Below are 17,132 nucleotides of genomic sequence, written 5' to 3' on the forward strand. Positions count from 1 at the left end.
TTTTGTTCACGTTCTTGATTTCACTTAACCTTTTATTTATGAAAATAAAAAGCTATATATAGCACTCTCTCTAAACTAAACTAGTTACCTTGTGTAGCAAGTAACTGTCATGTGAGTTAGATATCCTAACAAACCCTTCTAACAAACTTATATTACAATAAGGATTGAATTACACTTGCATTATGATTAAAATAGTAGTGATGATCCTTCCACAATGACCAATAATCATCATAAAATAGAGTATTGAAGTAGCTCCAAATGTGAACATGTAAAGCAATTGACAACTCATGAACACCTGTTGTAGATTTATTTCAATTATGTCCAAAGAATCAAAACTACCAAGAAAAAAAAAAGTAAAAAGAGGGACCAAGCAATTGTGGGATCAGAACTTAAAACTAGCTTAAAAATCAAAATCAAAGTTCCAAAATCAATAACACAAAGTTCCAAACAATAACTCAAAATCAAAAACTCAAAGCTTAAAATCAAACAGCATTTGTTGTTTTTAATATAATGAATTATAGGTTTTCATATCAAGTTCTAATTTTTCATGCATATGGGTTTATCCTAAGTAATATAATAATTATTTAATTATTTCTCAGCATGAATGATCCATAAATATTGTGATATTGTTGTCACCTTGTTGATTTTATTCTGATATATGTTTGTTAATGTTAATAATATCATATCTTTTAATTGACACGATGACAACTGCAATTGCGGCCGCAATATAATTAACCAATTTAGGTTTCCTTGAATTCTTGGATCTTTCAAATAACCATCTTGTGGGAAAAATACCTCAAGGAAAGCAGTTTGATACGTTTACAAATGATTCCTATGAAGGAAACTCAGAGTTATGTGTTTTTAATTGGAAAATTTTCTGGTGCACATACAACCTATAATAACTATGCCTCACATCACATTCTTGCGTGTTGGAAATTGGAATCTAAAATGAATAACAAGTCACACTAAAGTTTTGACTTATATATTGTTCTTGTAGCTGGTTATTATTATTGAGAAGCACATTGACCCACCATTGAAGGAAGGAAGAGTCATAGAAATCAATGGGAGAGGAAGAATTTATAGACAACGCTCTGTTGATTGATCACTACTCTTCTTCCGGCGAGGTGTTAGTTGAAGAGCCTTTCAGGAGAACAGGTGATTAACTTCTGCTTATAATTCTACTCTATATATTATTATGATTATGAATTATGATGACTAATAATTTGTACTTCCTCCCTCAAAAATGCTTTTGTATGTAAAAGTATACTACTGTGACTAATTTTCTTCATAATTCCTTCTAACAATTTCTACATCTACATTTCATGCATCAGCTATATATTTCCCAGTAGAGATGTATTTTGTGCACAATAAAATTGAATCTTGGTCTACAAAATGGATTTTTCTTAGGATTTTTAGCTTTGTTTGTTTTTTGGTGACAGTATTGAGTCTTGTTGGATCACTTGAAGGAATCATAAGTGAGAAACTAAGCTAAAAAGTTTATACCAATATCCTTAAAAGTGCTTAATTTGTTTCAGTTTGTTACTAATGCTACATAATGTAAAAGGTTGTACACTTGTACTGCTCATTGCTTCATGAGAATCATCTAAAGATTGCTACATAATATACAAATATGTCTTATGAGAAATTTGATTTTACAAAATTCACAAAGACACAACCAATAGTTTTCAATTTCATATGATCTTCTTGTAGACTCTCTGCAGATGCCTTTTCCAAGTAATTAATAGCAGCGTTCACATATCAAGGTTTTCAAGACTGTCCATAAATAAAGTAAGGCAAATGGTTACGCGTATTTCCGAATACTTTTTAAGATATTAAATAGTAAGTTTTTTTTATAGAAAATTTATAGGAAAGTATAAAATTAACGCATTGAAAATTATAGTGTTTAATATTTTGAATAAAAAATTTATTTAAATGAAATGTTTAAAGAGTGTATGGAGACACTTGTTAATAAGATCCATAAAGTAAAAATATGAAGTGGAAGAAATTGTGAGAAAAAAAAAACAACTAGTGCAGATGACTTCCAAGTCCATGTAGACGACCAGGAGAATCAATAAAGTAAAACATTACCTTTTTAATGTACCCAGATTACACGGGAAATATTAATGGGAGACAATCATAACAACGTAATAGATGGTCTAGAAAATTAATGTTTTTTTTTTTTTTTACCGATCGTTAGTTGATTCAGTGGTGACTGACATTAGATTTGGTAAGGAGGATTACGGTTCAATTCCTTCAACTGCGATTCGGAGGAAACTTGAACCACTTGATATCGTCAGAACTGACATTCGAATCAAATTAGACGGTCCAATGAGCCGGATAATGGTGATGAAAAAAAATTAATGTTTTTTTTTTTGGAATAACAAATTGAATTCTCCATCTAGAATGGTGGGGAAGTGAGGTTGATTAAACAAATTTGTATCTTCACTTTAAAAATAATGTAAAGATATAAAGTGGAAGAAATTGTGATCAGGGGAAAAATAAAATCAGCTTGAAAGAAAAATTAAACCAATCAATGATCCTAAATACGGAAAAAGATTCCCTGCTGTCAGATTATCACGCTGTTACACGCAGTAATTGATTTCTGCCGTTCGATCAAAAATCAACGGATATGATCAATATTACTGAAAAGACACAGTTTTAATATAAACCGTTCGATCTGACATTGACGGCTGAGATCAAACACAGTGTGAAACTGTGTGATTTTTCTACAGCAGCAAATCTTAATCCCTATAATACAATAACAATGACTTGCAACTTGCAAGTCAATGGACACAATTTCTTGGTTGATAAAAAAAAAAAACAATGACTTCCAAGTCAACGGAGGGTTAAAAAGATTCACATAAATATGTACCAATAAATTCCTTATATATTCTTTCAATTATTTTTTTATATTGATATTTTTTTTTCACCACTAGTTTAATCTGGTTCGGGGTCAGTTCTAGCATCAAGTGGTTCCAGCCCCGTCCTGATTGCAGTTGCGGGGGATCGAACCGCGGTCCTCCCTGCCAAGTTCAGCGTCAATCACCACTGAACCAACTAATGATTGGTTATCCATATTCTTTTAGTTTAGGTTAAATTTGACAATTGTTCGCTTAACTTATTTATTAGTTTTATATCGGTCTCTTAACTAATTAACGTTATAAATTGTTCCCTTAACTTTAATTATGTTTGTCATATTGGTCTCTTAGCTAATTAACATTACAAATTGATAAATAAATTAAGCGACAAATTTGTAACGAGCATAACAACGCAATAGATGGTCTACAAATTAATGTTATTTTACCAATCTTTAATTGGTCTAATGGTGATTGACGTTGAACTTGGTAGGGAGGACGCTGGTTCGATCCTCCACAACTGTGATCGAGAAGGGGCTGGAACCACTTGATGTCAGAACTGACATTCCAACCATATTTATATCTTGATTAAAAAGAAAAACAAATTTGTATCTTTACTTTAAAAATAATGTAAAGATAAGTAAAGTGGAAGAAATTGTGAGAGGAAAAATCAAATCAGCTTGAAAGAAAAATTAAACCAATCAAAGCTCCTATAATACAATAACAACAATGACTTGCAAGTAATGGATTCTACGTTTAAAATAAAAAAAATTCATGGTAGAAGGGTTTTTTTTTTCAAAAATCTAATTTTTATGAAGTCCGCAACTTAAGTAGCAGGATGTTATAAAAATGAGAAAATTTTATGTTATGAGGTGTTGTCCGCTACTTAAATAGTGAATGGTAAAAATCTTGGTAGGGTGTTTTTTCCTCAAAATTTCTCATTTTTATAACGTTCGCTACCGCTACTTAAGTAGCGAAAAAGTAAAATGAAAAACGCGTAGGGCGCACAAATAATCGATAGGGTGGTAAAAATAAACCTCGAATCATACTACTGTATTGAATGGGACTTAAAATGAATGATGCAAATAAAGTGACAAGGGTCTACTTGTCAAAAAAAATAAAGAGAATAAGGAAATGAATGATGCTTATTTTTTTTGTCTAAAGGAAAAATAAAATAAATATAAGAAAAAGATACAAAGATCGGGAACATTAAACCTAACCTGCCAATTCCTATTCAGAATGTCCTTGATATTATTAATGATGGCTGCATAGTGGTGCCACTCATCAACCGTTTAAATAATTAATTTAAGCGCCGTCACGGAGTTGGAATAGCACCACGAGTCCGTAATGTTCAACTCCCAAGCTAAATGAAGACCTTTATAAATTGCCATAAGCTCCGCATGGAGAATGTTGGTGACTATGAGGTTGCCAACGAAGCCATGAATCCATGCTCCATCTGCATTTCCAATAACCCCCCATAACCAGAAATACCAGGATTACCAATGCTGTTGTCGTCCACATTCAAAATCATACCGGTGCCGCCATGAGCATTCCATCGCACAAGCTTGGGTACCACTGTAGTATGTTAACCTTATTGAATCTACTGTCAATAATTATTTTGAATTTTTAATGAAAATGAAACTAAATTATACCATTCAAGTTGGCTATAAATATTAATGTTACATTCCTTATCATTTCATACAATCACACTTTCTTTTCTTTTCTTTTCTTTGTGTTAAACAAAGCATTAACACTTTCCACAAAATCTGCATTGCATTGATGAAGCAAAATCAATCATTCATGAGTTGGTTGCTTCTGTTTTTGCATCTTTTGCTCTTCCATTTTCCATCTTCTTCTTCTTCTTTCAATTTCTTATGTCATCATGATGAGAGCTCTAATTTGCTTCAATTCAAGTCTTCCTTCGATATAATTACTTACTCTATTTATTGCGATGAACCTGCTTCAAAGACAGCAACATGGAAAAACGGGACTGATTGTTGTTCCTGGAATGGTGTCACCTGTGACACCATCTCTGGTCACGTGGTTGGTCTCAACCTTGGCTGTGAACTCATTGAAGGTACATTACATCCTAATAGTACCCTTTTCCATCTTACTCACCTCCAATCACTTATCCTTTCTTACATTGATTTCTATCCTTCTCCTTTTCATTTTAAGTTTGGTAGGTTTCTCAGTCTTAAACATCTAGACTTGTCTAAATGTAACTTTAAAGGTGAAGTTCCTATTCAAATCTCACATCTTTCTAAATTAGAATCACTTCATCTCTCTTTGAATGATGAGTTAGTTTGGAAAGAGACTACCTTGAAGAGGCTTGTACAAAATGCAACAAATTTAAGGGAGTTGCTTCTGGACGTAACTGATATGTCTTTAATAAGACCAAACTCCATGGAATTGATCTTCAATCAATCTTCCTCTTTGATTACTCTTAATCTTCATAACTCAAGATTAAGTGGAAAATTTAAAAAGAGTCTTTTTTGTTTACCAAATATTCAACAGCTAGATATGTCACATAATGCCAACCTCAAAGGCCAACTTCCAGAATTGAGTTGCAGCACTTTTCTTAGAATCTTGGATCTATCAGAATGTCAATTCAATGGGCCAATTCCTCTGTCTTTTTCTAACTTCACACACCTTACTTTCCTAGATATTTCAAGAAATAATCTTAACGGTTCAATCCCATCCTCACTTTTAACTCTTCCACATCTAACTCATTTATCTCTCTATGACAATGATCTTAGTGGTCAAATCCCAAATGTATTTCCCGAGTCAAATAGATTTGAAGAATTAGACTTGAGTTCCAACAAAATTGGTGGTGAGATACCATCATCACTTTCAAACCTTCAACAACTTACTGTCTTAGATCTTTCATACAATTTATTTTCCGGTCAAATCCCACATGTGTTTGGTAGGATGACCGAACTTCAATTCCTCAATCTAGCTGATAACAATTTACAAGGACAAATTCCATCTTCATTATTTAATTTGACTCAACTTTATTATTTAGATTTCTCTTTTAATAAATTAGAGGGTCCCTTACCTTTGTGGTGTTTATCCTTGCCATCTTTGACATATGTACATCTATCAAACAATCGACTTACAACATGGCATGTCGATGATGCATTCTCATCAAATTCCTTAGAGGAACTAAATCTAAGTAACAATCTGTTACAAGGAAATATTCCAGAGTCCATTTTCACCCTCTCAAAACTAAAATACTTGTTTCTACAATCAAACAACTTGAGTGGTCTTATCAATTTTCAAATCTTCTCCAAACTTCAAAATCTGTCATATTTATCCCTTTCATGGAATAGTCAATTGTCACTAAACTTTGAATCTAATGTCTATAATAGTTTTAATCAGCTATTTTCATTACATTTGTCTTCTGTCAATCTGATCAAATTTCACAAATTACAAGGAAATTTCACAAATTTGAATTTTCTTGATCTTTCCAATAATAAACTAAATGGAATACCCAATTGCTTAATTGAAACAGGTCAGTTGCAATATTTTAACCTCTCTCAAAATTTGTTGACGTCAACAGATCAATTGATTGAAATGGCAGTGAACAATGAATATCTCTTTGATATTGATCTTAGTTTTAATTCACTGAATGGTGACATCCCTTTGGCAGTTTGCAATATAAATTCTGAACTTCAATTTCTGAACTTGGGACACAACAATTTGAGTGGTATCATTCCACAATGTTTTTCAAATTTTCAATCCCTTCAATTTTTGGATCTACAGATGAACAAATTTCATGGCACTTTGCCAAGTAACTTTTCCGAGTACATTACCATTATAAACCTTAATGGAAACCTATTAGAAGGCCTTTTGCCTATATCTTTGTCCCATTGCAAAAGCCTCAAAGATTTAAATCTTGGAAGCAACAGATTAGAAGACAAATTTCCCGACTGGCTTCAAACTTTGCAAGATTTGAAAGTGTTGATTTTGAGAGACAACAGGTTCCATGGTCCCATTGCCAATTTAAAGATCAAACATCTATTTCCAAGTTTAGTCATTTTTGATATCTCGGGCAACAATTTTAGTGGTTTTCTACCAAAAGCCTATTTCAAAAATTATGAAGCCATGAAGAATGTTACTCAAGTTGGTGGGAATAGCAGTTTGATATACATGGATCCTTGGTGTACAAACTTTAAAGATGCATGCAGTACTGATTCTGTGACTGTGACAACAAAAGGGAACGAAATGACACTGGTGAGAATTCCAAAATTGTTTGTAAGTATTGATTTTTCAAGAAACAATTTTGAAGGAGAGATTCCAAATGCTATTGGAGAGCTTCATGCACTCAAAGGCCTTAACCTTTCCCATAATAGACTCGTCGGTCATATTCCCCAATCCATCGGAAACTTGACAAACTTGGAATCTTTGGATCTTTCATCTAATATGTTAGCCGGTGTGATTCCTGCAGAATTAACCAATATGAATAGTATTGAAGTCTTGAATCTTTCCAATAACAATCTTACGGGAGAAATACCTCAAGGAAGGCAGTTCAATACATTTACAAATGATTCATATGAAGGAAACTTGGGGTTATGTGGATTTCCCTTGACAAAGAAATGTGGACCTGAACCTCATTCTCCACCTCCACCTCCAGCCAACAACTTTAGGAGTGAAGAGAAATTTGGATTTGGATGGAAACCAGTGGCAATTGGATATGGATGTGGATTTGTGATTGGAATAGGCATTGGATATTTGGTGTTTTTGATTGGAAAGCCTAGATGGCTTGTGATGCTATTTGGTGGTCAGCCTAAGAGAAGAGTGAACAGGAGAAGGGCTAGAGTGAGGAGGACCAATGGTTCTACTCAGATGGTGCAAATGTCATAGTTTCATTTTTGTGGTTTGATTTTGGGTTGTAAGTTTGTAATCTGAATGAATATATTGTGTGTTTTTAATTAATAAAATTGCAAGTTTATCCATATGTAATTTAGCTAGAATTCACTTTTTATCCAAAACCTATAAAAATACAGTTTATACTGGAATTAAATAAAAAAGTGCCACCAACCAGTTTATATATGCATTTCAGTTAGAATCAGATGAGAAATTATATTTTTTTTAATAATAAATAACATGAAAATTTTGCATCAAAGTTTAGTGATGAAATCATATCTTATGACAGACAATCTCATCTGAATTATGTCACACTCTAAGTATTCCCCTCACCTCCATCTCCATAGAATATTTCATATTTGGTTCTCTCTACACCAAGTTTTCACAGTCTAAATTATAAGTTTGTAACATTACTTTTCTTTTTCTCCTGTTTTCATTAGTTTATTACTTTTTGTTCTATCATAATTGAATCACATAATGATACTGATCATAGATAACTATTTTTTAAGACTAATGCAGTGTTTTTATTACGGTTAACATGATCAGGTAAAGCACTGGAAGAACTAATATCATCTCTTTACAATGAGCTCCGAAACATCGGAAGGAGCCAAGCGTCAACAACTAAAGATATTGCAGTTCAGTTCATGCAGTGTTGGTTTCTACTTTATACCAAATGGCTAAGATTGTTGTTTAGTTAATTAACCATTGTCAAGCCAATTTTGTTCACGTTCTTGATTTCACTTAACCTTTTATTTATGAAAATAAAAAGCTATATATAGCACTCTCTCTAAACTAAACTAGTTACCTTGTGTAGCAAGTAACTGTCATGTGAGTTAGGTATCCTAACAAACCCTTCTAATAACTAACTTCTATTACAATAAGGATTGAATTACAGTACAAATCAACATACTAATCATGCATTGGAATGCAATAATGCAGGTTTGGGCTTTGGCTGCAGTATCAGCATGTGTAAATTGGATAGCTTTGGCATAGGCACTAGCAGGAAAGCTATCTATTAGAAGATTGGATCTATCAAATAATCCATTTACAGGATATTTAAGTTATACTCCCTCTGTTACTTTTTAAGTGTCTTTTGACGTCAATATCATGTAGATTAATTTTATGCTTGTCTACTAAAACATTCTTCAACTTCATATTACTAATAATATAATTAATTAATTAATATGCACACAATGGTCATGTGCATAGGCGGAGACAGGAATTTTAAAAAGCTTGGGCAAAATTTAAATCGCAAATTCACATGTGACATAATATATAAATAGTCATAAAATCGAAATGAAAGAGGCTCATCATTTTGTCAACAAAAGTACAATTTGAAATTAAGAGAGAAACAACATAACATACCAATGGTGTACTAAATAAAATTAGGAGGCAAATGCCCTTTCCGAGACTTCTTTGCGGTGAATGTTCGAATAATATCAACATAAACTTGAATCAGTAATTCTGCATCTTCCATATATCTGTAGCAGTCCAACTTATTAACTATGCAAAAGAAATTATCAAAATACCAATTCTCACCATAACTCATAACCATCATCAGTTCAGAACCATAAGTTCTCGCTATCATTTTAAAAGTAAATGCAACTTCAACAATTAAACTTGCATTATGATTAAAATAGTAGTGATGATTCTTCCACACAGACCAATAATCATCATAAAATAGAGTATTGAAGTAGCTCCAAATGTGAACATGTAAAGCAATTGACAACTCATGAACACCTGTTGTAGATTAATTTCAATTATCTCCAAAGAATCAAAACTACCATTCTTTTTAAAGGTATTAGCATGCTCTTGAACACAATCATAAATTAGGTGTATCTTGTAATAGAAATAGGTGAACCCAGTCACAAACTTGACATTGCTGAACGTGGATGCAAGTTCAACAAGATTAGGTGAACCCAGTCACAAACTTTTCATCGATGTTTTCATCTCCAAAATCATCAAATTCTTCTCCATATGATAAAGAATTTTCAATGTTAGAACCAAAGATCAAATTCATTGAAGGCGGAGCTGAGAAAAGTTGTTTATTTTGACAGTTAGACAAAAAAAAATTGGGCCAAAAATGAAAATGGACCTTTAAAGGTAAACTCGCAATCACAAGTAAACTCGAGTGATGAGTTTACACGATTCCAGCGAGTTTGACCGAGTTAACTCAGTGTAAACTCGTTTTTTTCCCGAGTTTACCAAAAAATGAGTTTGCATCTGATTTAACACGTTTTTCATACCTAAAAACGTAAAATCGATCGATTTTATGCGTCGCGGTTTTAACAACAATGAAGAGACCGAGTTTTGGGTGGCACAGAATTACAGAAATGTCTTCTATCAATCCAAGCTAACTCGGTTGATTTTAAATGGAACAATCCAAGCTATCTAATGTCTCTTAGAATTGTCTTCTGTCAATCTGATTGAATTTCACAAATTACAAGGAAATTTCACAAATTTGATTTTTCCAATAACAAACTTAATGGAATGCCCAATTGCTTAATATTTTTAAACTAACCTCTCTCTAAACTTGTTCACATCAACAGATCAATTGGTTGAAATGGCAGTGAATAATGAACATCTCTATGTGCGGTGACATCCCTTTAGCAGTTTGCAATATAAGTTTTTCTGAACTTGGGACACAACAATTTGAGTGGTATCATTCCACAATGTTTTTCAAATTTTCAATCCCTTAAAATTTTGGATCTACATATGAACAAATTTCATGGCACTTTGCCAAGTAACTTTTCAAAGGACATTTCCATTCTAAATCTTAATGGAAACCTATTAGAAGGCCTTTTGCCTAAATCTTTGTCCCATTGCAAAAGCCTCAAAGTTTAAAATCTATTTCCAAGTTTAGTCATTTTTGGAAGCCTTTTTCAATTATTGTATTATTATAAGTTTGTCAACGTAGTTTATGATAAAATAGTTTATACAAATACAATTTTCATTAGTGTGAACTTATAAAATAGCATGGATGAAATTGCAAAGAGATGAAAGGATATGACAATACAAATATACATGTTTTTAGTAGAATAACTTACCCGTGCCAGAGAACTATGATCTTTTTTTCTCTCATCTCCTAAGTTCTAACCCTAGCCGTCACCTTTTTTCTTCTTCTTAGTTTATCAAAGAGGGGTGATTTCAGGTCAAATCTTGACCTAAAATCACCCCTCCAAATTGTCCAAATTGTTTTTTTCTTTCTCGTTATTAAATAAGTGTGATTTTTCACATATTTGTTTGGTTTTGTGTTATTTGTTATCACGTCCTTGTGCGGTGTATTCTGTTGTGCCGTCTCTGTGCGGTGTATTTTGTTTTCCCGTCTTTGTGCGGTGTTCATTTGTTTCAGGTTGAAGAATTAGATCCGATCAAGTACAAATCTATCCAATGTCGACTTTTGTGTCATCAACGCTGCAGATCTGGGGGCATGGACATTCCAGACACTTCAATATAGTCATATATGTAGGCTTATGTAATTTGCCGTTTTATGCTATTAACATAGATGCTGTGAGTTTGTTTGCAGATTCATCCTTTTTGTTTTTAGCAAATTTGTATTTGTATTACATCGATGTACTCTATCAGTTTGAATAAATGAATATCCTTTATTTTTAGTCAAAAAAAAACTTATAAAATAACATAAAACTTAATTTATATTGCATAAACTGTTTGCATAAGCTCAAAAATAAGTTAATACAAACGGGGCCTAATTGTATCTCATACTTTTTCTTAAAAATTCAATAAATTTTTTTTAATAAGCTGAATTAACTCACTCAAATTGGCATCAGAGAGAATCGAACATAAGACCTTAAGGATGAGCACACTCTCAGGTCACAAACCAATACCACCGGACCAACCCAAGTGGGTTAAAATTTAATAATATTAAAATCATGTTTTGTTCTCTTGACTCCAAAAAATGTTACTTGTTCTCTAAGTAACTAACTGAATGTATAACTGTCTAATTGCCTACAACTGTAATAACAGAAAAAACAGAAATCTCAATCCTATCCATAACTGCCACAAGTTTATGTACACAATGTACCAGACATCGTATCCATCATTTGTCCTAACAGTTATGAGACTCTAGTACACAATATATGTTCTAAGTTCTAACATATTATGTGTCTAACATCCGTACTAACCAGAGTAAACATTAACTAACTTCAAATGCAACAAACTACTTAGGGATAGGTTTGACAATTACAAAACAACAGTAATTATAAACACTCTTTCAAAGATAAAATTTATCCTTAAATATAAGTTTTCTGTCAAGTTCCTAAAATTTGTCCTTAAAATTATTTATGAAGTTAGAAAAAATAGTTATTATCAAACAACTTTTAACTTTATTTACAAAGTTCTTATATTTTAACTTTAGTTTTAAATAGCTTTTAGAAGTAAGAAAGTTAAGTCAAAGGCACCCTTTAGTATAATAGAATAGATTTCTATAAGGAAAATAAATTTATCGCATTTACATTTGAGAGCTTCTTTGCCATCTCATGTATTTCTCATGCGTTCTTCTAATTTTTTATTTTAGCATTCTTCTATTTAAGTAACGGACGTTATAATAATGAGAAATTTAAGGGAAAAAAAATCCTTTAACATGAATTTTTTAAGATTTTACACCATCGTTTACTTAAATAGCGAACTGTCATACTCAACGAAATGGGTATTTTGGGTGGGCTAATTTAGCTTCTTCAAAAAAAACAAAATGGGTATTTTGATAATTTCAGGGGGTGCAAGAAAATTCAAGGGGTACCAAAAGAATCTCTCTTTACATTTAGAAATCATTTGGAATCAAAATTGAGTTACCAAAATTGAGGTATTAATTTGCATCTGAGTCTCAACTTCAAAGTTTCGCACATAACTTAATTTTTATCAATAATTTACTAAACTGATACCAAAATGATCGTAATCGAGTTAGTTTTCTACATAATCAAACTCCATTAAATTTGAAGTTACATAGAAAGATTAATTACCGTTTTAATTAAATAAAGAGATAAAATTCCTATTTATTCAAAATAGGGAACTAAAACTGAATTTAAGTCTTTAAAAAATTTGCACGACACATGAAAAGATATGCATGGGGAGCACGAAACAAATCTCCCATGTGACCTTGTCAATAGTTTATTGGACCTATCTAATATGATAGCATTTTTTATATCTGCCTCCATATCCTTTTTTTTTTGTTACATACCTCCATATCTAATCTAATATCTCTACATCTCATTTTTATTGTAGTACCCTTCCTTATTTTATTTCTTTCATAATTTTTCTTATTACAAATCCTAATCTGTGTGTGCTGTATTTACTTATTTATTTTTTTTTTTTTTGGATGATTAACTTGCAATAATCATATGTCAACCATCATATAATAATTCTAATTTTCTGTTTTTGTATTTAACTACAATTTATTTATTTTTGGATGATTAACTTGCAATAATCATTTGTTTTACGAAACTTGCAATAATTATGTCAAGTCAACCATCATATAATAATTCTAATTTTCTGGTTTTGTATTTAACTAGTACTCCTCTGATCCTTAATATAAGAGAAAGTTCATTTTATAGATACATTAAATTGTTAATGTATCTGGTCAATGGTATAATCTAGATACATTAATATTCTAATGTATTTAAAAAGTGAATTTCCTCTTATACTAGGACCTGAGGGGAGTACAATACAAATATTTTTTTTTGATAATGAGTACAATACAAATATTATTTGTTAGTTAGTACAGCATACAATATATACGTGGGCTGCATCACTGTCTTCATCATTAATGACTTAGTTTTTGAGATAAATAAGTTTTTTAACGTATTTACCTTTGTGTAATATTATAAGAATTATTCCCACAAATTTTTTTAAAAAAATAAATTAAATATGAATTTTTAAGTGTCAAAAAATTAAAAATCTATATTTAATCCATTGGTGTTAAAAAAAATTACCTTTTGCAAGTGAGTTTTTTTTTGTCGGCTAATACAGTGGCTAGAATTTCACATTTTGAGATGAATAAGTTGATGTACCAGAGAGTTCGAACTTCGATACTCATATTACATGCAATGACTCTGCCAATTAAGCTATGTCCACGAGGACTGTCAGAGAGATTTATATAATATATTAAACATGACCGATTAAAAAAAATTAAAGTTTAAAAAATAAACATGAGTTGATTTAAAAACACGAACCAAAAGTTGTGACAAAAAATGTTTTGGAAACCAAAATTTGCTAAAAACTTTATAAAAACTAAAAACAAAATTTAAAGACCAATTATTTGAAAGAATCTAAGTTTAAGTTTCTGGAGACACAATTCTTGAATAAAATTTATTTATTTTTGTAATTTTGAATCGACCTCTAACCTTTTACAAGAAGATGGGACACTTTTTTTTTTATAAGAAATTTAGAAAGGAAATAATAATTTTTTGTCCAGAAAAATTAAAGGGTTGTCTTAAAAAAATCAAAATTTAAATTTTTATATATGGTGTTGAGTATACAATTTTTAAGAAATTAAGAAAATATTTTTACATTTAGTTTGTTATTTGATGGGCGCTTGTTAGTCTGGAGCAAGTGCAAAGAGAATATCTCTTCTCTTATACTCCCTCCGGTCCTTATTATAAGGAATAGTTTGACAAAAACACACGGACTAAGGAGACCTATTTTTTTTATTAAAAATTCTAAAATGTTAGGTTTAATTCCAAAAATAACTTTGGCCTTAATTGATTGTTGTCTCTTGTAATTATCAATATACTAAACCACTATTCTTAATTCCAATGTAACTCCTCCTATACACAAGGTTAATTAATTCTAATGTTACATTACCATTTACGTGACTCTTTGTTTACTAAAATTTGCCTCCAATTTTTTTGTATAGGAAATGTGTGTGTAATTAATGTTAAGCATTGGAATATGTTATGTATACAATTCAATTCAATAAGGGTATAAAAGGAATTACTTATTTAATAAAGCATAGATTTAAAGAGTGTTCCTTATATAAAGGACAAAAAAAAATTCAAATTATTCCTTATAATAAGGACCGGAGGGAGTACTATTTTAGTGATTACTATTGACCGTTGTTAAAATTTTCAATAATTTTTAAATGTTTATCTACTATAGACAACTTATTAAGCTTATCTACCGTATAACTAACTCACTTCAAGGATATGTTTGGAAAACACGTTTTCATACGATTAAAAATACTTATTTGATCATTGTCACTTTTTCATAAACTTTAAGCTTATTTTATAAAGAGAGCCTGCATGCAGTTCATATCCATCATTATCCAAATAAACTCCGAACAATAAGTGACTTATTCGGTGCATTGTCGTCATGTCATTACTTGGTATGTGTGCATGTATGTAAATTGCTAGTTGAACTCTAAGTCTTGCGACTTGAAACATCATTGTCTTCTAGTGACATCAAATGAAAGTGAACAAAACCAAATTTGGCTTCTTGTTTGCATTGAACTGATAGAAGAGAGAATATATTTATTGCATCGAAAAAAAAAGTGCAAATGGCTTGTGATAGATGCCAAGGAAGGATAAGGCAATAGAACTTAAATGTAACTCAATCATGTAGAATCAACCTTTTGCTAAGTACTTGATTTTGTTAAGAAATCGTATATCGATTAAGAGGTAGTCTGAATATATGTTTATAAGTGAGAATAATCTTCATTTTATAAGTGCAGGGTTGAGTTAGGTCCAATACTCATTTTTTTAAGATGGTATCAAGATCTCTAATCATTGGGTCATTTGTTATTTGGTTTTTGCTATCAGGTTATCCACCATTTATATTCACGCATCAAGTCCAATAATATTTGATGTAGAGATAATTCTCACCTTACAAACTAATTTTGAAGGATTGAGTTAAACATTTTTTTTAAGAGACAAGTTGATTCCTATATAGAAATTAAAAAGTATATCTTTGATCACGCTTCAGTGGTCCAAAATTATAACCACTTGGACCCTTTATTTTTTGTTATCTTCTCCTACTTCTATTATTCTCAACAAATGATTGGTTTATTTATTGTTTGGGAGGAGTGTCTATTGCCCACTTTCCTTTGTATTTTCCTTTTATTTGTATTTTTATTTTTATATTATTATACTCAATTATAGGATAGGTCATCCATTTTTTACAAAATAAAATAATAGTAACAAATAAAATTATATTCATATTAAATATTTAAAAAAGGTCAAATAAAATTCTTAAAATCTATCGGATTTCCTGCTGTAATTATTTCATACAGTTACACACAATAAGTGATCTCAATCATATATTTTAATCAGATAATTTCTATACAACCAATCATATTTTTATATTATGTAATTTTTACTACATGTTTTGTTCGGATAATCTGTTTACACATTAATTGTGTAAAATCCAAACTCAAACAAACATGAATATTGCTAGTTAAACTTGTAGGTTTGAATTTAAGAGCTCAGAATTGTGTGTCAATATTTTTTATAACAATTGCCTCTTCATTTATGAAAAGAAAAAAGAAGTCAAATAAGCGAATGTTTTGTTTTTTTGAGGTGAGTCAAATTAATTGAGTGAATTAATTTTATAATAGATAAATGAAATGTCAAAACTCACATAAATTTAGATGTTGAGGCTATAACCTAATATACTAATTTCGACATTTTTATCCATTGAACTATGATTTGTGAACCGTCAAAATCAAACTTTTTTTTTCTTATCAAGTAGCTTGATGACTAGAATTTCACTTTTTAAAAGGTGAATAAGCGGGAGTACGAGATTTCGAACCCACTCCCTACAATAATTTACAATATCTCTACCAATCAAGTTATGCTTGTCAGCATAGTCGAAATCAAACTTTACTCCTTTATTAGTGGAACTAAACATATATTTTAGTAGAGTTTAATTGATATGTACCGACGGTGTAAAATAGTTTTACACAATCGTCCAATAAACAACCATTATTTTGCCATGTCATATCAAGAAAGTGGGGTGAAGTAGGGTGATATGGCAGAAAACATAATTGGTATTGATTGACAGTGTAAAATTATTTTACATCGTCGGTTAAATCCATTTTTTTAGTATTATATTTTGAATATAAATAAAGGTAGTTAACTCAAGCCGGTTCCTTCGCCCATTATGCGAGCAACTTCTCTCACTCTCCCAAATCTCTTTGTTTCTCCCATCAGATCAGAGAATTCAGGAAAGTTCAAGAATTCGTCGTCTTTTGAGGTTGCGTTTTGGAACTAAACCAAATAATCTATTCTATTCATCCAGGTATTCATTTTCTATTATTCTACAATTGATATTGATATAATAATGATTTGATTAAAATAACATAAAATAAAAAATGGACATTAAGTGACGTGTGTCACGTTGGTAGACACTTAATTTACGGTTACTCCATCATTACTGACTGTTATCACATAATAATTTTGTTCG

At 31.0% G+C, this 17,132-nt stretch overlaps 1 protein-coding gene across 1 annotated transcript; it reads left to right on the forward strand.

The window, feature by feature from the left end:
- The first annotated feature begins 4,558 nt into the window (after positions 1–4,558).
- LOC123919877 (receptor-like protein 6) lies at positions 4,559–7,810 on the forward strand. The gene has a single exon (XM_045971899.1). The coding sequence runs from the start codon at positions 4,635–4,637 to the stop codon at positions 7,716–7,718; it is 3,084 nt and encodes a 1,027-aa protein (XP_045827855.1). The 5' UTR covers positions 4,559–4,634; the 3' UTR covers positions 7,719–7,810.
- The last annotated feature ends 9,322 nt before the right edge of the window (positions 7,811–17,132 follow it).

Source organism: Trifolium pratense, linkage group LG4 (assembly GCF_020283565.1).
Source record: "Trifolium pratense cultivar HEN17-A07 linkage group LG4, ARS_RC_1.1, whole genome shotgun sequence".
NCBI classification, from domain to species: Eukaryota; Viridiplantae; Streptophyta; class Magnoliopsida; order Fabales; family Fabaceae; genus Trifolium; species Trifolium pratense.